Source organism: Colletotrichum godetiae (genome assembly GCF_030913485.1).
Source record: "Colletotrichum godetiae strain CBS 193.32 chromosome Unknown BDP55scaffold_6, whole genome shotgun sequence".
Lineage (NCBI taxonomy): Eukaryota > Fungi > Ascomycota > Sordariomycetes > Glomerellales > Glomerellaceae > Colletotrichum > Colletotrichum godetiae.
The window spans coordinates 1,374,336-1,399,008 of NW_026851254.1; the positions used below are offsets into that span (position 1 = coordinate 1,374,336).

Here is a 24,673-nt window from a genome sequence, read left to right on the forward strand (position 1 = left end):
CGAATGGAACTTGAGGTAGTTAGTGATCTGGGGAGCCTTCCGTAGAAAGTTTGCAATGAAGGTAATGTTGAGGATGAAGTGGTAGCTGGATGACCGAGTGGTTGTAAATGAGTGACGGTTGCGCTCACTGCACGTCGTGACGTCGGATGAGAGCGCCTCCACCTGCCTAGAAGTACCTTTCCTAGAAGTAAGCGCGTGCATTTGCGGGTGAGCAAGGGACGTATACTTGAGAAACCACGCCGGCAAGTACCACCAGTAGCATTCTCCCTGCCCTGCAGCAGCGGTGCCCCGTGCAGTTGCTCCCGCGGGGCAGCCACTGCACGCAGCACGACGCTGGATGCGCCTGCCGCCAGTGACCTCAGGCAATTAACAAGTATCCACTTAAATTTTCTCGGAATCGCGTCGTTCAGCTCCGGTGCCGCGTCTAGAAGCTCCGGCTATCGACTTCTCCTTCAATGGCCGAACCTCAAAGTCTGCACCGCAGTTCGACTATCTGTTCCTCTCATTCGTAGTGATGCTGACAAAGCGATCATGTCGAAGTCATGGGCATCGACACTGAGGCTACCTAAATCCACCTTTCCGTAAGCTTTCCCGGTGTGACTGGCGCAACCACCACCGCTCCCCCTCGGCTCCGTCCTCAGCTGACCCCGTGGCCCGGACCGATCTTAGACCGCGCCCGCTCTCGCAGTTCCGTCCCGAATACCTCCGCCGATCCGCCGACGACTTCTACGCATGGCAGTCATCCAATGACTCCCGACCCGAGTTCACTCTGCATGATGGTCCCCCATACGCAAATGGCGGCCTTCACGCAGGCCACGCCTTGAATAAGATCCTCAAGGATATGATCAACAGAGTCAAGGTCCAGCAAGGTCCGATACACCTCCGCATGTGCTACAAATTTCGTCGCCTAATGTCAGTCTTGTAGGATATCGCATACGCTACAGGCCGGGCTGGGATTGCCATGGCCTCCCTATCGAAATGAAGGCCGTTGGCACGTCAGGCGGCAAGGGCATGACCCTCGTAGAGATCCGCAAGGCTGCGAGACAGCTAGCTTCTACCACAGTCCTGGAGCAAATGGAAGGTTTCCGCTCATACGGCGTCATGGGCGACTGGGATGCGCGGTGGACGACGATGGACCCCGACTTTGAGGTCAGGCAGTTGCGCTTGTTCAAGCAGATGGTACGGCGAGGCCTCATCTACCGCAAAAGCAAGCCCGTATACTGGTCACCCTCATCGAGAACCGCCCTGGCTGAGGCCGAGCTAGAGTACAACGAGAATCATGTTTCTACGGCAGCTTACGTTCGGTACCCAATCATTGGCGGCCCATCATTGGATGGCTTCACTGGCCAGCTCTATGCAATCATCTGGACTACGACCCCCTGGACCCTCCCGGCCAACAAGGCCATCGCAATTCACAACGAACTGGACTACGCAGTTATCGCCGTCAATGGGAGCGCATATCTCACTGCAGTCAGCCGTCTCGAGGCCGTCAAGGCTCTGTTCCCTGAGCAAGAGCCCCAGGTCATCGTTGCGTCTATCAAGGGCTCCGAATTGCTTGGCTCACAGTATAAGAACAGGCTGCAAGGCGTCAAATCTGCACCGCAACTAATCATCCACGCAGACTTTGTGTCGGCAGACTCTGGAACCGGACTTGTTCATATCGCCCCCGGCCACGGCTTCGAGGACTACGAGGCTTGCGCTCAGCTGGGCATCGATGCCTTCGCACCCATCGACGACGAGGGGAACTTCACCTGTGAGGCTTTCCCAGACGATCCCGAAAAGCTGACCGAAGCGTCCTCAATTCTCAAGGGCGGCAGCAAGGCCGTTCTCGCCCTGATTCAAGACGACGTTCTCCAAGCGGCAAAATACAAGCACAAGTACCCCTACGACTGGAGGACGAAACAGCCCGTGGTCATGCGTTCGACGGCTCAATGGTTCGCCGACGTCGGCAGCATCAAGGACGACGCTCTCAACGCCCTCAAGGACGTCAAGTTTGTGCCGTCGTCCGGACGCAACCGCCTCGAGAGCTTCGTTGTTGGTCGCAGCGAGTGGTGCATTTCTCGCCAGCGTGCATGGGGCGTTCCCATCCCAGCTCTTTATGATGCCAACGGAGATGCCGTGGTGACGGAGGAATCCGTCGACCACATCATCTCGGTCATCCAGCAGCGTGGTATTGACGCCTGGTTCTCCGACGCCACCGACGAGCCCGCTTGGGTTGCGCCCTCTTTGGAGGGAAGCTACCGGCGTGGTACCGACACCATGGACGTTTGGTTCGACAGCGGAAGCAGCTGGACGGAGAGCAAGGGCCAAGCCGACGTATACCTCGAGGGATCCGACCAGCACCGCGGCTGGTTCCAGTCAAGCCTGCTTTCGTACGTCGCCGCGCAACGTGCCGAGAGTGATCCGGCATCCCAATCGCAGCCCAAGTCTCCCTTCAAGACCCTCATCACCCACGGCTTCACGCTAGACCACACCGGCAAGAAGATGTCAAAATCGATCGGAAACACCATCACACCCGGCCAGATCATGGACGGCACCCTGCTCCCGCCAATCAAGGTCAGGGGCAAAGCCAAGGTAGCCGGCGCCGCCCCAACCTATGAGGCCCTGGGCCCCGACGCCCTCCGTCTCTGGGCCGCCAGCTCAGAGTACACCAAAGACGTAGCCATCGGTCAAGCGGTCCTCAAGTCCGTCCACACCGTGCTGGTCAAGTACCGCACAATCATCAAGATGCTCACCGGCTCGATGCACGAGTCGGCCCGGACCGCGCCCACGACAACGCTGGACCACATCGCCCTCATCCAGCTGCGCGACGTCATGGCGGAAGTTGAAAAGGCGTTTGCCGCACACGAGTTCTACAAGACCTTCAGTGCCCTCAACCGCTGGGTCGCCAACGATTTGTCTGCGTTCTACCTCGAGGCGATGAAGGACCGTCTCTACTGCGGCGACGGTGGCGGCGTGCTGGAGCCCATCTTCCTCGGCTTCCTCCGCATGCTGTCGCCCATGACGCCCCTCTTGGTCGAAGAGGCGTGGGACCACCGCCCCGAGTACATCAAGGCCGACAGCAGCATCCCCCACCCGCTCTACACTCCTTACGACGCGCCCGTCCACAGCAGAGCTCCCTCGCCCATCGGGGAGGCTTCCCTTCGCAAGGACCTTCCCGTTCTGATGTCTGTCCAGGGCGCAGTCAAGGCAGCGCTCGAAAAGGGCCGCGCGGCCAAGGTCCTCGGGTCGTCGCTGCAGTCTTCTGTGATTATCACGACCGAGGACCAAGCCGTCGCCGGCGTGGTGGCCAAGTACGGGGAGGAGCTGGAGGCCATGTTCGTCGTGTCCTCGGTTCAGACGAACACGGAGGTGCCTGGCCAGGTTGAGTGGCGGTATGATGAGGTGTTTGAGGTCAATGGTGCAAAGGGCACGGTTTCGGTGCTGCCGCCGAACGAGCACAAGTGCCCGCGTTGCTGGCGGTATATTGCGCCCAAGGAGGAGACGTTGTGCGGGCGTTGCGATGATGTTGTGGCGAGTCTGTAGGAATAGAAAGAAGAAAAGGAATGTATAAATGTAACAGTAGCTAGCTCCCAATGAGAAAGAAAAAGAGATACCACTTGAAATCCATGAGGCCGGCGATCTGCAATATCCTTCTGTATACCATAAGACTTTGGTGGCTTAGGTTAAGTCGATGCTCCGATGGGTGAGATTTCAGAGGGTACAGATGACTTTCCTGAGTTTCTCGATATGTATAAATATACCATACTCTCACTGACATACGCAAGATTTCATTTGTTGGGCACGAGAAGCCGACAACGTCCCTCAAAGCAAATTCAGCCGGTCATTTAGTCTTCGGGAGGGCATGAGGTGGTAAGCTGCTCTGTATGGAATGGGCTTTCCATGATGGCCTTCTCAGATGAAAACAGAAGCGACAAGACCCTCCCTCGAATTCGAAGCAACACAAGTCGAATCACTAGCATGTCCAAAAAAAAAAAAAAAAAAAAAAAAAAAGAGAAAGGTAGAGCAGAAAAGGTCAGCAAAGCAGAGGAATCGCTCATGCAAAAAAGTTGAACAGTAGAATTACCAACTCCTATCCCAAGGGTTGCCCGCTAAAACACACATTCTTTCTCATCATTTTCGACACTCCCCTCCCCCCATGTCTCCTCTCTTTACTTCTGCAGAGGCTGGCCCATACCACCGTACGTAACCATCTTGGTAATCTGGTACTCAGAAACACCATACAACGATCCCTCCCTTCCAAACCCAGACTCCTTGACACCACCAAACGGCGCCGCCGGATCCGAAATCAACCCCGTGTTGACGCCCACCATGCCGACCTCAAGATGCTCCGCGACGCGGTGCACGCGCTGAATATCCCTCGAGAAGAAGTACCCCGCCAACCCGACGTTGGTCGCGTTCGCCAGCTTCACAACCTCCTCCTCCGTCTCAAACTTGAACAGCCCCGCAACGGGACCAAACGTCTCCTCGCTCGACATGGCCATGTCCTTGGTCATACCCGTGATGACGGTCGGCTCGTAGAAATTGTGGCCGAGCTTGGAGATCTTGTTCCCGCCCACAACGACTTTGCCGCCCTTTTGCTCCGCGTCGCGGACGTGGGATTCGACTTTATCGATGGCGCGGTCGTGGATCAGCGGTCCGTGGGTGATTCCCTCGTCGAAGCCGTTGCCGACCTTGAACTCCTCCACTTTTGCGGCGAATTTCCGCGCAAACTCGTCGTAGACGCCGCTCTGGATGTACAGCCTGTTCGCGCAGACGCACGTCTGGCCCGAGGACCTGAACTTGGAGGCAATCGCTCCCGTAACAGCAGCATCGACGTCGGCGTCGTCAAAGACGATGAAGGGCGCGTTGCCGCCGAGTTCCATGGAGAGCTTCTTGAGGGTGCCGGAGCACTGCTTCATGAGGAGCTTGCCGACGTTTGTGGAGCCGGTGAAGGAGATTTTCTTGACGGTCGGGTTGGTGGTCAGGGCCTCGCCGACTTCGGGGGTGTTGTCGAGCGAGGTGACGACGTTGACGACGCCGGCGGGGATGCCGGCGCGGTGGCCTAGTTCGGCGATGGCGAGGGAGGTGAAGGGGGTTTCGCCGGGGGCTTTGCAGACTACCGTGCAGCCTGTTGCGAGGGCGGGTCCGATTTTGCGGGTGATCATTGCGGCGGGGAAGTTCCATCTGGAGGTGTGTTAATATTGTGAAGAAATGCCACATACAATACGAAAGGGAGGAGACATACGGTGTAATGAGACCGCAGACGCCAACGGGCTCCTTGACCGTCCAGACGCGGTTCCCAGGAACGGAGGAAGGAATGGTATCACCGTATATACGCGGGGCCTCCTCGCTGAACCATTCGAAAAAGTTGGCGGCGTAGGTGACCTCGCCCTTGGCATTGGCGACGGGCTTGCCGTTCTCCCAGGTGATGAGGGTGGTCAGGTCCTCTGCGTTTTCCATCATGAGGTCGTACCACTTGCGCAGCAGCTTGGAGCGCTCGCGGCCAGTCTTGTTGCGGAAGGTCTCAAAGGCCGTGGCGGCGGCGGCGATGGCGGCGTCCGTATCGGCTGCGGAGAATTCGGGGCATGATGCGATTTTGGTACCAGTGGCGGGGTCTGTATAGGTGTTAGTTCTTGTGCCTATATGGATATCCCATACGGCTGAGAATTGTAAGGAGGAGGGAGGGTGTACCGGTCACGTCAAAGGTCTTGCCAGACTTTGCCTTTACCCATTCGCCGTTGACGTAGCAGACATCCTGCTTCAGGAGTGAGGGGTCTTTGAGCTGTGTGAAATGTGAGTGAGTTGAGTTTTCATATAAGAATGAGCGAGTGCAGCCCATATGTTGCGAGTGGGATATAACGTACCTTGGGAACCATGGTCGAAGCGGCTCTGAGGGTGAAGGGGATATACGGTGTCCGGATAGATCTGAAGATGGTTCTCGGTACAAATCGTGACGCCGGGGCGACTGCTCTCTGTAGTGTAATGGGCATGGTGATGAAACGGAGGAGGATGAAGAAGCTCTTGGCTCGTAATTGACAAAAGATGTGGGAAGTGCGGGGAGCTAGCTGTCCGTCTGGTCTAAGGAAATTAAGCTTCAAGCTTGGGGTCCTATGAGGATGGCGCTCAAACGCTTCCTTGGTGTTTTGCGATTGATGTAGTTGCGACTGCTGACGATCTTCAACGGCAGTTATCAACAACTCAATTGGTGAATTTTGGGCGAGCGACAACGGAGATGTGGTGAGAGAGCTGAGTATCAGTGACGAGTGGGAGAGGTACCGGGTGACGTTCGATGACGTCCACCCCACTTTGTCAACACCGGCCCGGTTGGGTTTACCGCAGACCGGCACGGAGGTGGCTGGAGTGGGGCATGTTAGGGCGATGCACCTTGACAAGGCGAGGTTGCTAACAGATAACACTTGTATCCGTACCTGCTTTACGAAGTCACGGCCCGGCAACCGAGGAACGAAGTCAAAAGTTCAAAGGTGTTTGTTCCTGCCTTTGATGGCGACTCAATCGTTCCTGGCTAAGTTGTCTTTGCGAATAGGTTATCTTAAGTTCAAGTACCTAGGCAGGCAGCTCCACTAGGGCTCTAAATGCGTTGACTTGATACCATAATGCTGATACAATCATGCTGTATCTTCGGCATCTACCTTGGACTAGGTACCTACAGGTACAGAATGAATTCAACCTAATCAGCCAAGCGCACATTCCAGCTGTTCATCTCATCTTCTTCTCTCAAGTCAAGGAAGGAAAAGAAAGCTCGTCTAGGTACCTAACGGAGTACACCGAGAAACTTGAACATCCACGCTCTCAGTCTACCTAGTCCTAGTCTCCTTCTACTATATTAGCCCCCAAAATACCACCAGTACCGGGCGAGCTTCGCTTCATGGTCGATATGCATGGAGCCTAAACTGAAAATAATTCCCGATCCTACGGCAATGACCCTTGCAAACAAACCAGCGCAGGCCAAGCCGTCACTGCATCCCCCGCGTTGATCTCGCCCGTTCCGACAGCTAAGCGACCTGCATGCTGTCATACTCCCATGCCGCCTGCCAAATCACGACCTTCGCTCGCTATTCTATTTCCTTGCTTCTCCTCACCTTCCCTTCAGCCAGCAAGCTGCAAATCTCTCCTTGGTAACAACGTAACAACGTACTGTCAAAAAGATGATTAGCTATAATCCCCACGACGCCGCCGTTGCCCACCCATGCGGGGAAGCTTATTCTCACTTCACTCTCTCCCATCGACATCGTCCCCGCTGAGGCAGCTGCGATTCTCCACCCGCCAGCCATCATGTCGTCCATCATCAGGTCCGTAGGCTCGGTCCTGGGCGATGAGCTCGACTGCCTCTTCTCTGCCTTTTCACCTTGGTTCTACGCATTCAAGTTGCCCACTGCCATGGCCGACGTCGTTGCGCTGCTCGCCTTAGGCACCGTCAATGTCACCGTTCCTGGTCCCAAGGAGGCTAGTCCCGTATTTGATGCTTTTGTGAGCTACTCGCTCGAGTTTGCCTTTTTTCCGGATTTTGCTGGTGCGTCTACTCCATACGAGACGTCCCGACAAAGTAAAACGTCACTCATCGTGATATACTAGGAAACGCCTCGGCACCAAACAAGTTCTCAGACAACCTGCTCGCCAATTTGGGTAACCTACAAGGCGTCCGCCCCTACATCCGCGTAGGCGGAAACACCCAAGACTACGCCCTCTATGATGAATCTCTCCCTTACGCCGTGAATGGCACCTACGATTTCGCCAGGTCAAAAGACTACCCAACCACCATCCACATCGGCCCCTCCTTCTTTGAGTCGTATGGTACTTTCAAAGACACCAAGTTCACCCATGGCTTCAATCTAGGCCTAGGCGGCAACCGCTCAGAAGGATGGGACACCCTCAAAGCCACCGTTCCCCTGGCCTGCAAAGCCATCGGCAAAGACAACCTCGACGTCTGGGAATACGGCAACGAGCCGGACCTTTTCTCGACCTCGGCCCAGGGCCCCGTCCGCCCTTCGTCCTGGAACGAGACTGTTTACGTAGAGCAGTGGCTGAACGGCACCCGCGAAATCGCCTCCGTCCTCGCGGAAGCGTGCCCCGATTTCCCCAAGCCCGTCTTCATGGCGCCCTCCAACGCCGGCACCGCCAACCGGCTCCGTGCTCCCGTGCAATGGGCCGCCGGCCTGAACGCCGACGCCAACGTCGCCCTCTTCTCGACGCACAATTACATTAGCGGCGCCGAGACCCCTGGCGTCACGCTCAAGGGCACGCTGATGAACCACACCCGCACCGTGCAGTCCGTCCAGGCACACGTCAAGGAATACGCCAACCTCACGAGCCGCTTCGACGACGTGCCGCCGCATATCTACGGGGAACACAACTCGCTGTATAACCAGGGGAAGCCGGGCTTGTCCAACTCGTTTGGCGCCGCGCTCTGGGGCGTCGATTTCAACCTCTATGCTGCGTCCCAGGGGATCAAGCGCGTTCACATGCACATGGGTACGGACTATCGTGTAAGACGTCCTTATTCCCCTCTCCACGGGTTCATGCTGTGAGTTAACAATCCACATAGTACCAAAGCTGGCAGCCCATCCACACAAACGTAACCGCCCTCGGCACAAAAGCGCCCTATTACGGCAACATCGTCATAGCAGCCTTTCTCGCCCCGTCAAAGGCCTCCCCCTCAACCCCAGTCTCCGTAGCCCACATCCCCCTCCCAGCCGACGACCAGGAAACAACATCCGCCTACGTAGCATATCACGGTGACTCCCTCACCCGCATCCTTGTCATCAACCTCAACCCGCACAACACCACCGTCAACGGCACCGGCACGACGCCCGATCCGAACATCTCCCCCACGCGCGGGATCAAACAATACAGCTTCACGGTGCCGTGGGCCAATGATATGTTCGCCAATGTGCGGAGGTTGAAAGCGAACGGGAGCGATGCGATTTCGGGGGTTACGTGGGATGGGTGGAGTTACAATCACGAGCTTGACGAGGGGAAGCCTGTGAGGTTGGGGAATGTTACTGTTGGGGAGACTGCGATTGTCTATGGGGGGAGGGTGACTGTTGCTGTGAGGGATAGCGAGGCTGTTGTTGTTAGTCCTGTTTTAGGGTGTGTAAGAGGGAAGAGGAGGGCGTGAAGTCTTTCGTGATTCATCTTAGAATACTTTGATCCATATATACTACCTCTTACGATTATCCATTGCATCACATTCGACGAGGTCTATAACCACCAAGAAAACACATCCCACAACACAACCCCAAATAAATCAACACCACGCAACATCACCTCTGCTCCCCAAACTGCCTCTCAACCTCCCTCGCAAACTCCCCAATCGTATCAAACCGCCACTCAAACCCAACATCCCCCTTCACACCCTCCCAATCCCCACCGACCCCTTCCCCATCTTTCGTATCACCACCCCTCGAGATCCAAACGCTCCTCAAACCAAACTTCTTGGCGGGGACATGGTCAGCAGTCAAGCTCCGCGCAACATGCAGTAACCCCTCTCCGTCTTTGTCATCCCACTGCACGCCCAGCTCCTCCTTCACATGCCTGAACAAGTATTCAAAGTTGGCAGAAGCGGGTTTGAAGCTCCCAATCTGCTCCGCCGTATACACCGCATCAAATTCCACAGGTTTGAGTACCCCCTCTGTGCGGGCAATGTTGGTGCCGTCAATATTCGACAGGATAATCAGCTTATAATACTTTTTCAACACTTCCAATCCTGCAATCGTATCTTCAAAGGGGACCCAGGTTCCAGGTAAGGTTCCAAAGGCGGTAGCTTCCTCTTCCGTCACGGAGACGTCGAGATCGGCTGCGAGGGCGAGAAACGAGCGGGAGAGGTTGAGGTCGTAGCGGAGGGTTGGAGAGGAGGATTGCAGGGCTGCGGAGAGGGTGTCGAAGCGTTTTGTGAGGGCTGCTTCTGTGGGGATGTCTTTGTTGTTGGTGGTAGAAGAGAAGGAGGAGGAGAGGGGAGGAAGACGGGAGATGATGGGTTGGAGACCGGCGCGGAGACCGGATTCCCAGTCTATTAGGGTGCCGTAGCAGTCGAAGGAGAGGGCTTTGAATTTGGTGAGGTCTGGGTAGGAGGACATTTTGGGATGGAGACGAGCGGGTTAGGAGCAAGGTAAGGTAAGGTTGGTTTAGTAGAAGATTTGTTGTCTTAAGGGGAATGGAGAGAGAGAGGGGGGGGGGCTTTTCTTGCTTTAGGGACCAAGTTTGTTGACCGCCCGGAAATCAAGAGAGTAGAAGTCTGTGAGAGATGGAGTTATACCGAGAAACCGAATAAAAGAAACAGACCAAAGCAAGGGAAAGGGAGCCCCTTTATACACAGCTGGGGAAGACTGCGTAGTGTAGTTCCTAATCGGCATCCTCAAGGGCGCGGATGACGAGCGGGGAGATCGCCACCTCGCAACACACAATACATCACTACCCTCGCTAAAAGCCGTAGTATCCGACTTCCATCCCTCAATTGGGCTATACGAGAAGAAGACCGATTTCAAGCAAGTTTACGAAGAATCAAAAGCGGATGTTAAAACGAAACCATAAAACAGTGTGGAATTAAAACAACGTCCTCAAAAGAAGTGTCATGGGTATCAACAATACCAGTAAGCCTGCCTTACACGCCATAATCCTACCCAGTCGAACAAAAACCTCAAACCCCGTAATCGCCATTTGTACAGTTCAATCAGTTGCATACTCTGATAATTCCATCAACAGTCCCGGTTTTAGCACCAAAAATGATTTGCATCCCTCACACCACCTAATTCAGCCGCGGGCTCTTCCGTCTGGGTCCCAAGCTCGACGAGAACGACGAAGGGGGCACATTCTCTCGTCCCTCGATAGGAAGCAAGCTAGCATGCTTGCGACCCTTGATCACAGGCCGCGTCGAGGTCCGCTTGCTAAACAGCAGCGGGGCCGTGTTCTCGTTGATGGACATCATGCTCGTCGAGGGGTCGAAGCCGTGGTTACCGGTCGTGTTGGGGTTCACTTCGCGAAGGCTCATGTTAAAGGGGGGCATTTCCGAAATCATACTAAGGGCCGACATACGAGTCGACGTGCGCGCCGGTGGCGGTGAGCGGGACAAGTCGTTTTCCGTGTCCGAGAAGACCATGGCATCAGCGGGAGCGGGCTTGGTAGGGGTGGAGGAATCGGTGAGCCCGGCGAGGAGGGTTTCGTGCGCATCGGTCCGGGGCAGGTCGGTCGGGTACCGGTACTGGATTTTCATGGGCGTCTCTCCTGTCGGTCGGTACTCCTGGATGGTTGTCGTTTCAATGTCCTCGCGGAGCGCAGTCAATGGCTTCGATAATTGTTGGGTCAACGGGTCCAGACCTTGCTGCATCTCCTCGGTTTCGGTCTCCATCTCCTCGCCAAGGTCCTTGACACGGTCGAACGTAGTCTTGAAGTGGCTTGAGATGTTATCAAACGACTTCTCTACAGTAGACGATAGACCCTGCATGGACTCGCTGTGGCGCTCGTGATGAGAGGCGTTCTCAGAACGGGCGCGAGTGACAAAGTCGTCCAACGCTTCCATTTGAACGTCTAGATCCTTCAGTTGCTCGTCCACAACACGAACAGTCTCGGCGTGGACCGACTTCGTGGTTGCCTGGATGGCCGTGCTGTGTTCCTCGGCGACCTGGTTGTTGGTTAGCATCATCCTCAGCCTTTCATGTGGCACAATCCGCTTACAGTCCAATCATCGTTCAACTTCCTCTTCATTGTGTCACGGGACTTGGCCACATCAACAAGGAAGTGGCCCTCCTTGGCATCCCATGCGCTCATGTCGTCAGAATATTGAGCTACAGTGTCTTGCAAGGTCACATTTGTGGCCAAGACACTCTTCTGCAACTGTGCAGTCTTCTCAACTAGGCGCGTCTCTTGCGTTGTCGCCTGAGCGTTGATGAGAGATGCGATCTGAGTCAACAGATTTTGTCGGTCCAGTGCCGCTTGCTTCCTCTCCTCATCCAACACCCGCTGCATCTGAACCGAGGTGTTCTCGTTCTTCTCGATAACATTGTTGGTCGCGCTCTCGAGCTGTTGTCTGAGTTGATCGGATTCACTTCGCTGTTCCGTGATGTGCTTCACAAGTTCCTCAAACATGCTCTTGAACTCCTTGCCCAGAGAGCTGTACGAAGAGTGTAACTGCGGATATGTTAGCTTTGAACACCAGGAAATGCACTTGTGATGATTTACCTGTTTGTGGAAAGTGTCGAGCTCGCTAAGGACATCTGCGGCAATGCGCTCCGCAGCACCAGCAATGGCATGGAGACTCTCTCCGACCTGCTGCTTGACGGTGTCGCGCACGACCTTGATTTCCTCAAGAACATCGTCCATCTCATCCTTGGACTTTTCGTTCTGTTCCAAAAGCTCCTTCCTCGATTCCGCAAAGGAGTCCAGCTGTTCGTCGAGGAACTGCTGGGTTGAAGACAGCTTTCCCAACTCTTCACTAACGAAAGCGTTCATGCGCTCAGAAATACCCGAGATGTTTTCCCGCTGTTTCTCTTGGAAACTCTGTACTCGCTGCTCTACCAGGTTCGTCACTTCGGACACTTCGGCTTGTGCTGTGCCCCATGCACTTCTATTGATAGATTGGAGCTCCGACTTTCGCTTATTCTTCGCTCTGAGACCATCCACATCGTGCACCGTCTTCTGCAGGGTCGCAATGAGCTCCCCGCCAACTTCGGCCAGCTTCTCCTCAGTTTCCTGGTGAGCTTTGCGGAGGTGAGTCTCCTCGGAGAGACTCCTTCTCGTTGCCTTGAGCACAACCTCTGTCTGTTCGAGAACTTCCTGAGTTTCATCGAGCTCAGCCTTGGTGCCTTCGTGGTCCTTCCGCAGTCCCATGAAGCTAGATGTCAGAGCAAAGAGCTCCTGCACCTTGTTCTTCAGGTTGCCCTCGAGGGTCTCCATCTTGGCTGCCTGCTCCTCCATGACAATGCGTCGCGATTCGCTCTGGGCCGTCATCTCCTCATAGCTCTCGTTGGAGAGGTAAACACCGTTGCGCTGTCGAGTCGTAATCAGCTCGCTCTTGAGTCTCTCGATCTCGGTCGCAAAGTCCCTGAGAAGCATTCTCTTGTTGATCATTGCGTTCATCTGCGGCTTGTTGCGAATGTTCTTGGCTCGGAATGCATAGTCTAGTGTCGAGATTGTCTCCTCGAGGTTGCTCTTTGCCGGGGAAATGGTGGCAATAATACACGTCTTCGTCTGTCCACCCAAGGAGTCTTGCAGAAGTCTGGTAAGCTTCGACTCTCTGTAGGGGATGTGCTGGCCTTTGTCCACCAACGCATTGATGACTCGGCCAAGCGTCAGAAGACTCTTGTTGATCAAGCCCGCCTCGGCAGCCCGCTTGTTCTCCGCCCCGGATCGTTGAATGTTCTCACTACCGGCCAAATCGACGAGGTTGAGCTTGCCGGCGCTAACGTAATCGTCACTTCCATCTTCGCCCTTCTTGCGGACGTAGGCGGTAACAGTGAATACCGTGTGACTTCGGGAACTGAGGTCGTTGCACTTTGTCGCCGCTACCTGGCGCTTCAAGCTTCCATCCTGAAGAACCTTGATACCTTCACCGGCGTTTCTGATGTGTCTCTCTTCCATGCCCTGCACCACTGTCGTCGCGTGTCTCCTTGATGTGTCATCAAATATCTTCAGCTTCGGGCCGTCCTCGACTGCGATCAAGTCGCGTAATTCTTCGTTGTAAAGTTCGATGAATGAACACTTGACGCAGCTTTCGGTATCGTCTACTTCGAGTTTGTTGAACAGCGCGTGGAGAGCTCGGGGGATGATACCGGCATTATCAGAGAGAAGACCAAGGGTCTCTGTCATGTCACCTGACATGGTGTAGGTCTTGCCGGTACCGGTCTGGCCGTAGGCGAAGATTGTGCAGTTGAAGCCAGCAAGCATCTGCGTTATGTTAGCCAAGTCTTGATCGCTAGGTCGCATCTAAGACGCACCTCATCCAAAATGGGCTTGACAGTGTCATCAAAGACCATAGTCTGGTCAGCCGCGGCAGAAAAGACGCGATCAAAGTTATACGTCTTGTTGCTCAGCGCATTCGGGCCGAGCTTCAGCTCGACATTCTTGCCCTTTGCGCCATCAGCCTGGACAACAACGGCGCTATTCTCCTTGACTTCGCGGTCGTTGCGGCCTCTGCATCGGACGACGACGTTGATGTTGGTCTCCTGGCCCGGCGTCTCGAAGTCGTATTCGCGCTCCTTACGCTTCGTCGCGTTGGTGGCAACCGAGGCGACTGATTCGGCGGGCGAGGCGGGACGTTGAGTCTGGGACGGGCCATGTTGGTATCGCAAGTTCGAGGTCCGCGTTCCAGGGCGCACGCTCGAGCGAGCGGCGGCGCCGGTGCGCAGGTTCGACGAGGCCGTCCTCGTCAGCTCCCGTCTGGAGCTCATGATTGGGGTGGTGGTATTTTTCGAGTGGTTGATAGGTGATCGGGGGAGAATAAGAGATTAATAGACTGCAAAATCCAAAATCGAAAAAAGCACAGCTCGCCGGGGAAAAGTAAGTGCCGTTTCGTGTTGAACGGGGTGAAGTCGGAGCTGTCAAAAAGTGGTGGCACTCGGTAGGATATCGTGTTGACAATTGCCAGGGTTAGTAAATAGAAGATGCGCGCTAAGTGGGGGCAAGCTCTGTGGTTGGTCTGCGGAGTGTGCCGTCACCCGGACAACCGCCCCACCAGCTCATCTGCCCACACACCGTTGTTTCCTCCCGTCCTCAAGGCTGTTTTGGTCCTATTCCTCACCGCACACCGAACCTGGGGCGCTCACCGAGACACGTAGACATGAGGCGTCCCGTTATGCAATTGTTCGATTCGAGCAAGATACGGTACATTTCTCTATTTTTACCTGGTGGCGAGTCTCCTTCAACATCAAATCGCATAAGCAACCTCTAAACTAGCCTAGTGTGGAAGACCTATTGTGGGTGTACCGTCCACAGTCTTGACATCGTGAATGCGCCCATTCAACCCCTCTGACCAGCAACTGTCGATAGATCCAACCGCATAAACGTACCAAGCCAAGCAGATTTATTAGTACGCGCAAAGCTGAAGTCATCGACAGCAACGAATCCTTGCTGTTCATAGAAACTATGCCCTGTCGTCAGAAGCCCGTCTCATCTCAATTACTCGCCAGACACACTCACTTGTTCAACTTCTTCTCGTTCCCAGCCCACGCATCAACATAAAGCACCTGCATGCCCTTCTCAACCCCGTACTCCTTGGCCCGTCGAACGAGCGCTTCTCCAGCGCCTTTACGATGACGTCCAGCCCTGAAATCCGTGACGACAACATCAAGATACACGAAATTCCTCTTCCCCTCCAGCTCGGCGCGAATCTTGTCTTGCTTAAACTGCGCCTTCACGTGGCCCGGAAGCCAATTTGTGCGGACGAAGGCAGCGCCGACGGATAAGTAGCGCTTCCCATCCTCGGCGACCCTGAACCGAAGGCCCGGCTCGTCTAGCCCGGCGTCATGCGGGGTAATCTCAGCCGCCGCCGAGGAAGACCCAACCTCAACTTCGGCGATGAAGATTCGCAGAGCGTCGCCTTCGCCGGTAGTCCGGTATCTCTCCGACGTCTCAACGTCCTTGAGGTTCTCCTCGACGAAGCCGTCTTTCTGGCTAAAGGGCTGCGACCCCCACATCTCGCCGCTGCCCATGGCCGCGAGCGGCGCGAGGACCGAGTCGAACGCCTTCACGATGAAGTCCGCATCGTGGGGGATTTGACCGGCGTTTCTGACGTTCATTGCATTCATTGAGGATTGCTGCGGATGCTTTACAGGGATAATTGGCGATGGTATGGCAAGATGAAAAAGTCAGAGGGGGAAAGAAATGCAGAATGTCCCAAACAAGATTTCTACCTACCTATTCAAGGTATAGTCAGCATCGCTTGGCTCCTTTGCCGTACTGTTCCCAACCGCACACAGTTGAGATAGCCACACGTTCCAACCCGCAAATCAAAAGCGGCGAAAGCGGTATGACTGTCAGTTCTTCACTCAGGGGAGAACAACGTCACCTGTAGCAGACACCGGCTTTGATGAGCAGGTGATGGATGTACAGGTCGAAATTGGCCTCATTGTGGTCATTGTGTGTACCATGCTGTAAGGCGTCGTGTGCTTGAAGCTGCCCTCGTAACACCTTGATTCAGATCTAGATACTCCCTGATTGTTCGGATGTTTTTCTCATTGGCGGCGTCTACTTGAACAAATGAAAAAAATGCTGTCTAGCAACGAGGCGTGGTCGCGAGGAATAACCATTAGTGATTGTTTTCGATTGTATCCATTTGTGACGTGTATCAAGGATTTCAACTCTACGCGGTGTATATTCCATCGATAAAAATGCGCAATAACTTGGAGCCTGAAAACTATTCCGTGGCATATTTTCGCTGGTGCTCAACTCATCAGATACTGACCTGGCGTTCGCTCAGCTTCGAACGTCTGCCACTGAGCGTCGATTTGCTCACCATAATCAAAGCATGACAAGTTGTGTACGAACTATACAGGACTCGCAGTCGACACGCCGTTAATGAGCACGACATGGCCGACGTACGTTGCGCGACATCGTTGCACGACTGCAAGACGTGGACCCCGTCGCCGGCGGTAGTTGCTCTTAGATATCAGATCAAACTTTGACACATCTTGGCGCAAAGAGTGAGGCGAGTTTTTCGTGGATGAGATTGTCTCGAGGCAAGCCTAGACGGAAAGCCGTTCGAAGCGGCCTAGTTCCTTCAACAGGGCTGCAATCCTTGTTTAGTGCTCGACTCGCTCCGCCGGACAGCGTATTTGTGCGTCAAGATGAGCCATGCTCTCTCTTTCATCTACCTCTCAGGTGACGCAATAGATGTCAATGATCTTCATCCTTCCAACATGTCAGGCCCTGTGGTACCTGAGGTTCGGCTGCGCTGTTTCTGATCCTCGGCCGGATACAAGCCCTAATATCATTGGGCATAGAGGCGCCTGCATTGGGCATGAACGTGAGTTCGACGTTGAGGTATGCAATGGGATTTGATCCCAGTGGTCCATAGAGCAGATGGCGAGTGAACTGGGCATGCCATCTCTGAGGCCACATCTGTGCGTGGTCGCACGGTTGGCCCACTTGTAGTCTTGAAACTGTCCGCCGACGCCGGCAACAATCTGCAGGATCCATCATCATACTTCAAAAAGAAGAGTAAAGGTCGATAATAGTGACAAAGGCCGGCAAGCCCAAAAAAATTCTTGAGAACCCCGGCTGAGTCAAGCAACGTTTATGGAGCCGGCACCTCTGCCGTGGAAGTTGTCGGCCTTGTGTGTTTGGCTAAGTTAGTGAAAGCATATGTCGGAGGAGAATGACCATAGAGTAGCTCACAGACATCTCGAATCTCGTTGCATTTTTTTACCCGGCGGCATGATGAGGCCTAGCGCAGGAATTTTCAGACTGCGAGAACTGGCAAGATACCCCTGACCGGGAAGGCCGCATTTGTTGCAAGTTTTGACGAAAATCACCTGAAGTATCGTGATCCAGAAGATGCAGAGAAGCATCCAAATGACAGAAATGCGATGAGACCGAGCGATGGGATCTAGGCGGATCGTGCATGCTGATCCCATAACTCCTGTCGTAGAATCACGTATCAACGTCGATGGTCATGCTGCTGCGTGGTGTGATTGATCGGACCCGTGGAAAAGTTGTTCGCTCATCCTCAGTTGTCTGCTAGCTTTTGCGAAGTGAATTCTGAGCATACCCAGCTGTCGAATCCACCACTGTGCTCGCAGCGGGTAAGTGTGATGGTCTGATCGAATGTCAATTTTCTGGGAGTATAGGCATCGATGAGTCTGCTCACGTTGAGCCATTACTTTGAGATGAGTAGAATTCGTTAGTCGAACAGCTGCCCCTGGGTATAAACTGGTGTACACCCAGACAAGGCCAGGCAAAAAAGCCATAACTCCTGGAGCCTCAGTTGGTTCTAGTTCTGATCTCTAAAGACCAGCAGCACTCGCTATAACAAGCGAGAACGGCTCTCAAGACCTATTCCGAGAGGCGCAGCAAAGTCAATTGGAAGGCAGGGCGAATCCGAAGGCGAAGTACGAGTCCCGCGGCAAACCGATCGTGGCATAAATATAGCGGGAGCTGTGTGCGAGGCGAAATTTTGGAGATTAACGCCTTGCGCTTCCGTTGATGTACTTTGTGGGTCTTGGCAGCACATTAGGTTCCCATTAATTAGAGAAAATGAAGAGTAAGCCAAGACACAGCTTGAGACAGTGACAGCGCGGTAAGACTCCCAGTATGGGATTGATGGAATCGAACTGGCGACAGGCGGACGAAAATGGCCTGTGATCTAGTTCAGGCCCCATATTGAATACAAAGTGGTGTACAGGACCACATATGTCGATCTCAATTCCGAGCGAGCCGTAGTGGATGGAGGGTTGGCCAGGAGGTTGATTGAATGGCGTGAGAAGTATGCGAGACCACGGCTCATCCTTGTAAAGCAGTAGATTGAACTAACAAGAATAGGTGAAACAGAGTGAGAGTTCGTCGAAGGAAGGTCTGTGGGTATCAGGCCTTGGAGGCTTCTCCGTGCTCAACTTCAGGCGAGAGAGCGAGATCTACCGAATGGAGTATCTTGTTGGCCATTGCAAGCACACTTGTTGCAGAGACGGGATAGTTTCCATGCGGAGACAGTAGGGAAGCCGGTGGAGAAGCCGGAAGCCTCGCGTGAGTAGAGACTGGAGAGACTTCCCGGAGGTATGTCCGGTGGCATATGTCCTGGCCTTGGCAAGATCTGTCTATTGGCTTCTGGTGGTTGGTGTTCGTGTGTAGAAGAGATTCATGACGATGCTGCAACCTTGCAGGTGAATGGAAGAGGCATTTCCCCGACGAGCCAAGAGGTTGCGTTTGCATTAACTTGAGATGATGTTGGTGCCAGGTAACAATTTCACTGGTTTCCCCGCGTGTGCCTTGCTAATAGGAATTCAAGGATCTAGTTGCCTTGGGCACGAAAGGTACCTTGTAGCGGGCCGAAAATACCACGCTTGGCAAGTACTTTCTCGAGTGCCCTTTCCTGGCCATGTTTTTGCCTTCCAGCGTCTCAGATATGAGTTGCGCGGGTACCTTGGTCGTGACTTATCGTTTGCAGCGGAAGGAAGCTTCAATAGGTAAGATAGTCCCCAACAGCTTCCCCATCCTCCACTGGTTCTGTGACTTCTGACTGGGTTCCGTTGGAGCTTGGTTGCTGATTAGATAAGAGCTCATGGCCCCTGCATGTGGATCTGCTGCACCTTCCTGTCGATGATGCCGATTCGCTCCAAAGGTCCTATCTCGTACCTTGTACCTCTGATAAGCGAGTGACGTCTCATTCCGACCCCACGCCCCGCTAGTCCGTTGTCACTGCTGAGTGCTGCAGCATCACATGAACCCCCCTGACGGACCCGTGAACAGCGACAGGAGAACAACTTGCGCCGTCTGTACTGCTGCCTCTCAGAGCACTCTCCTTTCTCCATCCACAACTCCTTTGCGCAAGACATTACGAAAACGATCAACAGACACTTTTTATGCCACCATATCCATTGTAGAACCCGACGGAGTTCCTGCAACGACACCGCCCTGAACACTCAGTGGACCCCGCGCCAGCCCCGATCCTATTGCTCACCATGTCGCTCTTCACTGCGCAACTGCATCCAGGACGAGCTCTGGGGTTTCTCGGTTTGCATGAACTCTGCCTGCTACAGGACACACTCGGACGCTAACTCTATTGCTTGTCGCTTAGTTCTTGGAGCGTCCTTGCATGATGTCTTGACGCGACTGAAGGCCGAACCGCAACGCTTTCCACAACTCGACCTTGCCTACTCCCGCGAGCAACCCGTTGAACAGCCCGTAACACTCAGCCTCCCTGCCAACGGTATACGACTGCGATTCGACGGACCGGAACAGCGTCTGCGCTTGATAGAGATCGTCGACTTTACCAAGAATCATGTCACGTTTAAGGACCGTGATCTCGTCAAACCAGCCAACGCGCAAGGACCGCCATCGTCTCCAGTTCCCGGAGAATCTACCTCCGGCCCAACCTTCCGACAAATATACCACCGCTTGCTCGGACCAACCTACGGTGGAGAGTACATACCCCCTACACCCGATTCCTCCGATAACCTGGGTAACTACATACTGTCCTACCCTGGCGTTGCCTTTACTTTCCGACTGGCCGAATCCGCATATTCGCCCAATAAGGATGTCGTGTCGCTCCTCTCTGCTGCGACAAGCCAGGTGCCCACATCCATGGCTGTCTTCAGCGGTGACTCGTGGGCCCAAGCTCGAGAGAGCCTTTGGACAGAGGTTCTCCCGAGTGTCAAGACAGTTCCCGTTCTTCCAAGAGGGAAGGATGTCGTTCCCGACGAAATCTCGCTGGTTAAGATTCATGGTGGTGGGAAGCTCCAGCTGTTCCGCAAATGGACCAACTCATCACTTTGGATTATCCTGGGAGAGACAAGCCCACAGGAGTTGATTGCCGAGCTCGGCCCCCCGAACGCTACTTATCGGAAGAACGACCAGAGAATGACAATACACAAGCTTCGGACGGCGAGCCACAGCAGAGCTCGGTCAAACGGCGCTGACTTGAGTCGGCCAGACGATCTTACTGACACTGACCAATCATCTGCCAATACTGGCTCGGACGACTCCAACGATGAAGCCATCGAAGAAGACATCGCCGGAAACGTTTCTGGCGAGTGTTTCTACAATTACTTCTATTTAGGATTTGATGTGTTGGTGTCCACTCCCTCGCCTCCCTCGAGACCACCGCCTTCTCAGCAGGAGTCTCAAGTGCCACCAGGAAAGCCCATCAAGTCGGAGTCTCCTGATCGTCTAGTTGCAACAAAGCTGGTCCTCCATGGCAATGTGCCTGGGTCATATGAGTTCAACAGACACCGTCGCTGCCGTTGGGAGGTAAGCTATCTTGACGATGGCTCTCCTGGTGCGGCGGCAAACTCAGAGACCAAGTTCACCGAGATCAAAGATAGACTGAACGAACGGTGGAACAGCGCGTACCCTGAAGGCGACTCCCGAGCCCCTCAAAGAGGCATGGTGCTCAATAGGGGCTGGGGAGATAGCCCCGGCAGCAGCTGCGAGTTTCTTGGAGGTTGGGAGGACAGTGGCGCCAAGAGATTCGATGGTAGCGACGATTCAACCACTACTCTATTTGGATTCCCCGGTCTCGTGTTTGAGGTACTCAAGAACGATCATGTTAACACGGTGACTGTGTTTTAGGTTTGAGTTGGGCATAAACCTGGGGTCAGGTGGTTTGGCGATTGAGCGGGCAGGAACTGCAACGGCCACGGAGCTCAAAAACTGGCCGGGAAGACGAGGCTACAGAATGGCCGCGATATCCCTACAAACAAGCTGGGGTTATGCTCAAATCCAGATGCATATTCAGACACCACCACTTCACATCCCTTTAGCCTCATCCTTAGGCTTGTCCACCAACTTAACATGGAACAGCTATGACGTGGCCGATATCAGATTCTTTCTTTGCGAGGCTTCTTTTCCATCCACTTGCAATATTCCGTCTGATTTTGCATTCATGCAAGACAGACTTGGGATATTTCAGCTATGTCCTCGCTTTCCTTGTCGGTCTGACTCGGGCCATGTTTCGGGAGCCAAGGGCTTCCATTGCATTGCCACCAGCACCTACCATGTTGTAAAGCTCCAGCAGCTCCGAGCTGGCCGTCCGCGTCGAACACCTTCCGAAGCTGTATGGAAAACAATAAATAATACAGCTAGAAGCCTCTTGTGATCGGCTGCAGCATAGAACAGTTAGTTATTCATTGAATACCCAGAGATACCCCCCAAAGATACCCATATACCCCCCGTTCGCATTATTCAACATGGCAAAGAAGACCGCGCCCGCAGGAGCCCAGAACGCCAAGCAGAATGCTTTGGCTCTTAAGCGCTACCTCCCGCGCAAGCTTAGGGAAGCTGCCGAGGACGAGGCCGCAGTGGAGAAGGGAGTTGGACACGACCTGATCATCTACAGCTTCGATCGCCCTACCGGCCAGTACGGATACACACCCTTTTCGATTCAATTGCGTCTTCGCCTTCGCCATGCCGGAATTCAGCACGTAGACCGCGCTGCCAACATCTTCCAGGCACCCAAGTATCGGGTGCCCTACGTCAAGCTTGCCGACTCGGATGAGCTTGTTGGCGAGTCGCAGTTCATCATCAAGCGTCTTGTGCAGACCGGCAAGCTCCAGGACCTCAATAAAGAGCTCTCTCCCTCCGACCAGGCCAAGGATGCTTGCATCCGGGCTATGCTGGAGGACCGCGCCTACTTCCTCATTGTAAGAAGAACCTACAATATGACCGTGATGGGTTTAGGGGCCTATGCTAACACTCACCGCAGTTGTACGAGAGATGGCGCGGCCAGTATGAGATGATGTGGCACGATGGTCCCTTCTCCCACTTCGTTTGGGGCGCCAAGCAGATCTCTACTCAGGCGGCTCGCGGCTACGTTAACTCGCAGCTGTGGTTCCAGGGCGTCGGCCGCTACTCCGACGAGGAGGTCAAGGCCTTCGCCACCGACGTTGTCATGTCCCTGAATGGCTTCTGCGAGACCTCACTGTCGAAGCTGAGTCTCGATTCGCGGGAGTCCCGGGAGCCGTTCTGGATCCTTGGCGGCCAGCGCCCATCCGAGGCTGACTTTATCGTCTACGGCAACCTCGCTACCGTGCTTGGCACCACTGTGTAAGTAATGGCATACGATTTGGCACTAGAATGGAAAGAGGCAGAGAGCTAATACAATGCGACACAGCAACCCCGTCCACGCCGCCCTCATCCGTGAGAAGCCCGCCCTGGTCGAGTACATGGGCCGCATCCACGAGCGTTTCTTCTCCGAGTACAAGTCCCCTGTTCACGCTTAAGTTCGGTTAGGGTGAGATACCCCGATACCCCCAGGTCACTCCAAATGCGAGAGACTGGTCTGCGCCCTTCCATGTTGTTGGTGATTTTCCTTTTTATGTTCGGGCCCGCCAGGTACACGGGGATTGGGCTCTGCGTTGGATTCTTTGTATGAACTTTGGTTACTGGAGATGGGGGGGGGGGGGGGGGGGGGGGGACGGAAGCTTGGAACGATGGGAAGGAGGGGGGCGACGCTGGTAACAGGCCCTCGTTAGGAGCGCACAAAATACCTAACTCGAGTTTTTTCTGATCTTTCCTAGAGCTACAATAATCTGTTCCCTCTATGTTGGTTATGTGTATTGGATTGTGTAAGTGATGTGGATCATATGTGGTATGAAGGCGGGAGGGTGCTAATTTCCCCAAGAGATACATAAGAGAAGTTTGTATGTTCATCGACAAGAGAAATGCATAGGCAACACTTCGAGATGTCCGGGCGACGTATTCATCAACCTCCTTCCACCTAGGCAACCACCGAACACCTCTTCATCACATCGCCAACCCCATCCAGGTATCCATCACTCACCACTCTGCCGCCACCGCTGCCGCCACCGCCGCAGTAGGTCTATAGAAAACTAATTTGTTTGATACTATCACCAAGGCCTGTGACGTAGCGGGGGATGTCTCTTTGACGGAATAGCCCCGCACTCATCGGACCCTGGTTCGAGTCCCGTATGTCTACTTGTAAAACTCCTGCATCGTTACACCTGAGGCTGGTAAGAGTCTCCTCGGATCTTTCGTAGGCTCCCGATTGGGGGCCGAGCTTTTGCAATTTTTGCTGAATTTAGTTTCAGTTCTTGGGGGATCTGCTTTTCGGTCGTTATCGTTACAATTGGTTGAATTGTTTTACTGGACATGTTGCTATTGTTTTGTCCAGCTTTCATGATAATTACACGACACGATACTAGAGCGCTGCCATGACTATTGGCATAGGTAGGCAATTCGGACACCTTCAAGGCCAAATCCCACTTTGAATCAGAGCGCCAAGCTGGAGAGGAAGCACAAGGATAAGTCGTTCCTCTTTGACAACATTAAACGTGGCTCCCACGCTATGCCCGAAATCTGCACCTGACCCTACATAGTGATTGGCAATGGATTATACTTGCCAGGAGTCTTCTTTGTAGATGCAGTAGAGGGATATATGCCATGTGGTTGAGAGATGTCGAACATGATGTTGAAGCAGGGAGACCCTTTCAGATGCAATGGGCGGTCTGATCCGGGAAACCTTAGCGCGGATCGGGGGCCGGGATCCATCGACCTGCCGGCTTAGCGCGCCCAACGAGTACACGACGTCAAAGCCATACTGGTTTCCGTACAGTACCTACTTAGCTTGAAGCAGGAAGTCTGGTGGCCTGGGCGACGTTGAAAGACCCAAGACATGCGAGACAAATGAGTCCTTTGTCTGTCGTGCCGTTGATCGGCTGGTTCCCCTTTGCCCCGAGCTAGACCAGTCTGGTGAGGGAGTCTCTCTCTTTCCATGATTGGACGAGATGCGGTGGCTCACCGGAACTGGGGGATGTTCCGCTCCGGCGATTGCCGAATCGGGTGGGGCCATACATGGATCCTTTTGCATGTGTGGGGTCACCAGGTGGGACCAATCTTAGCGTAGTCGGCTGTAACGCCACGGTACGTGACGGTAGAGCTACCTGCGTGCCTGCTTGCTGCCAGGCTTTTTGGCTGCGTAATGGGTGTGAATGGGTACTTTGTATTCGTACCTACGCAGTAGGCGTTGAGAACCTCAGGAGCGTTGGAGCTAGCTGGGAACCCTGGACCGTGT

The 24,673-nt window shown here is 54.2% G+C and overlaps 8 protein-coding genes across 8 annotated transcripts; 4 read left to right on the forward strand and 4 right to left on the reverse strand.

Moving 5' to 3' along the window:
- Window positions 1-410: 410 nt before the first annotated feature.
- BDP55DRAFT_650957 (isoleucyl-tRNA synthetase) lies at window positions 411-3,957 on the forward strand. The gene is made up of 3 exons (XM_060574013.1): window positions 411-581; window positions 670-869; window positions 926-3,957. Exons 1-3 carry the CDS (start codon window positions 532-534, stop codon window positions 3,523-3,525), a joined length of 2,850 nt encoding a protein of 949 aa, XP_060434195.1. The 5' UTR covers window positions 411-531; the 3' UTR covers window positions 3,526-3,957.
- Window positions 3,958-4,039: 82 nt separating this feature from the next.
- BDP55DRAFT_650959 (succinate-semialdehyde dehydrogenase) lies at window positions 4,040-6,467 on the reverse strand. The gene is made up of 4 exons (XM_060574014.1): window positions 5,847-6,467; window positions 5,674-5,764; window positions 5,228-5,597; window positions 4,040-5,166 (listed from the first exon to the last, which is right to left on the reverse strand). Exons 1-4 carry the CDS (start codon window positions 5,970-5,972, stop codon window positions 4,152-4,154), a joined length of 1,602 nt encoding a protein of 533 aa, XP_060434196.1. The 5' UTR covers window positions 5,973-6,467; the 3' UTR covers window positions 4,040-4,151.
- An 808-nt stretch (window positions 6,468-7,275) lies between these two features.
- On the forward strand, window positions 7,276-9,118 carry BDP55DRAFT_543987 (beta-glucuronidase; the record flags this gene model as incomplete). The annotated part of the gene is made up of 3 exons (XM_060568454.1): window positions 7,276-7,513; window positions 7,576-8,486; window positions 8,546-9,118. The coding sequence occupies 3 exons, from the start codon at window positions 7,276-7,278 to the stop codon at window positions 9,116-9,118; spliced, it is 1,722 nt and encodes a 573-aa protein (XP_060434197.1).
- Window positions 9,119-9,174: 56 nt separating this feature from the next.
- On the reverse strand, window positions 9,175-10,254 carry BDP55DRAFT_650963 (HAD-like domain-containing protein). Its single transcript, XM_060574015.1, has one exon. It carries the CDS (start codon window positions 10,074-10,076, stop codon window positions 9,264-9,266), a length of 813 nt encoding a protein of 270 aa, XP_060434198.1. The 5' UTR covers window positions 10,077-10,254; the 3' UTR covers window positions 9,175-9,263.
- Window positions 10,255-10,468: 214 nt separating this feature from the next.
- BDP55DRAFT_575282 (kinesin motor domain-containing protein) lies at window positions 10,469-14,539 on the reverse strand. Its single transcript, XM_060570768.1, has 4 exons — window positions 13,929-14,539; window positions 12,175-13,878; window positions 11,671-12,123; window positions 10,469-11,617 (listed from the first exon to the last, which is right to left on the reverse strand). Exons 1-4 carry the CDS (start codon window positions 14,379-14,381, stop codon window positions 10,745-10,747), a joined length of 3,483 nt encoding a protein of 1,160 aa, XP_060434199.1. The 5' UTR covers window positions 14,382-14,539; the 3' UTR covers window positions 10,469-10,744.
- A 378-nt stretch (window positions 14,540-14,917) lies between these two features.
- BDP55DRAFT_352865 (acetyltransferase) lies at window positions 14,918-16,032 on the reverse strand. The gene is made up of 3 exons (XM_060566998.1): window positions 15,998-16,032; window positions 15,130-15,846; window positions 14,918-15,073 (listed from the first exon to the last, which is right to left on the reverse strand). The coding sequence occupies exons 2-3, from the start codon at window positions 15,735-15,737 to the stop codon at window positions 14,950-14,952; spliced, it is 732 nt and encodes a 243-aa protein (XP_060434200.1). The 5' UTR covers window positions 15,738-15,846; window positions 15,998-16,032; the 3' UTR covers window positions 14,918-14,949.
- Window positions 16,033-19,371: 3,339 nt separating this feature from the next.
- Window positions 19,372-21,330, forward strand: BDP55DRAFT_352906 (uncharacterized protein). The gene is made up of 2 exons (XM_060566999.1): window positions 19,372-19,656; window positions 19,721-21,330. The coding sequence occupies exons 1-2, from the start codon at window positions 19,605-19,607 to the stop codon at window positions 21,211-21,213; spliced, it is 1,545 nt and encodes a 514-aa protein (XP_060434201.1). The 5' UTR covers window positions 19,372-19,604; the 3' UTR covers window positions 21,214-21,330.
- A 500-nt stretch (window positions 21,331-21,830) lies between these two features.
- BDP55DRAFT_628165 (uncharacterized protein) lies at window positions 21,831-22,862 on the forward strand (the record flags this gene model as incomplete). The annotated part of the gene is made up of 3 exons (XM_060571862.1): window positions 21,831-22,283; window positions 22,346-22,686; window positions 22,754-22,862. The coding sequence occupies 3 exons, from the start codon at window positions 21,831-21,833 to the stop codon at window positions 22,860-22,862; spliced, it is 903 nt and encodes a 300-aa protein (XP_060434202.1).
- Window positions 22,863-24,673: the final 1,811 nt, after the last annotated feature.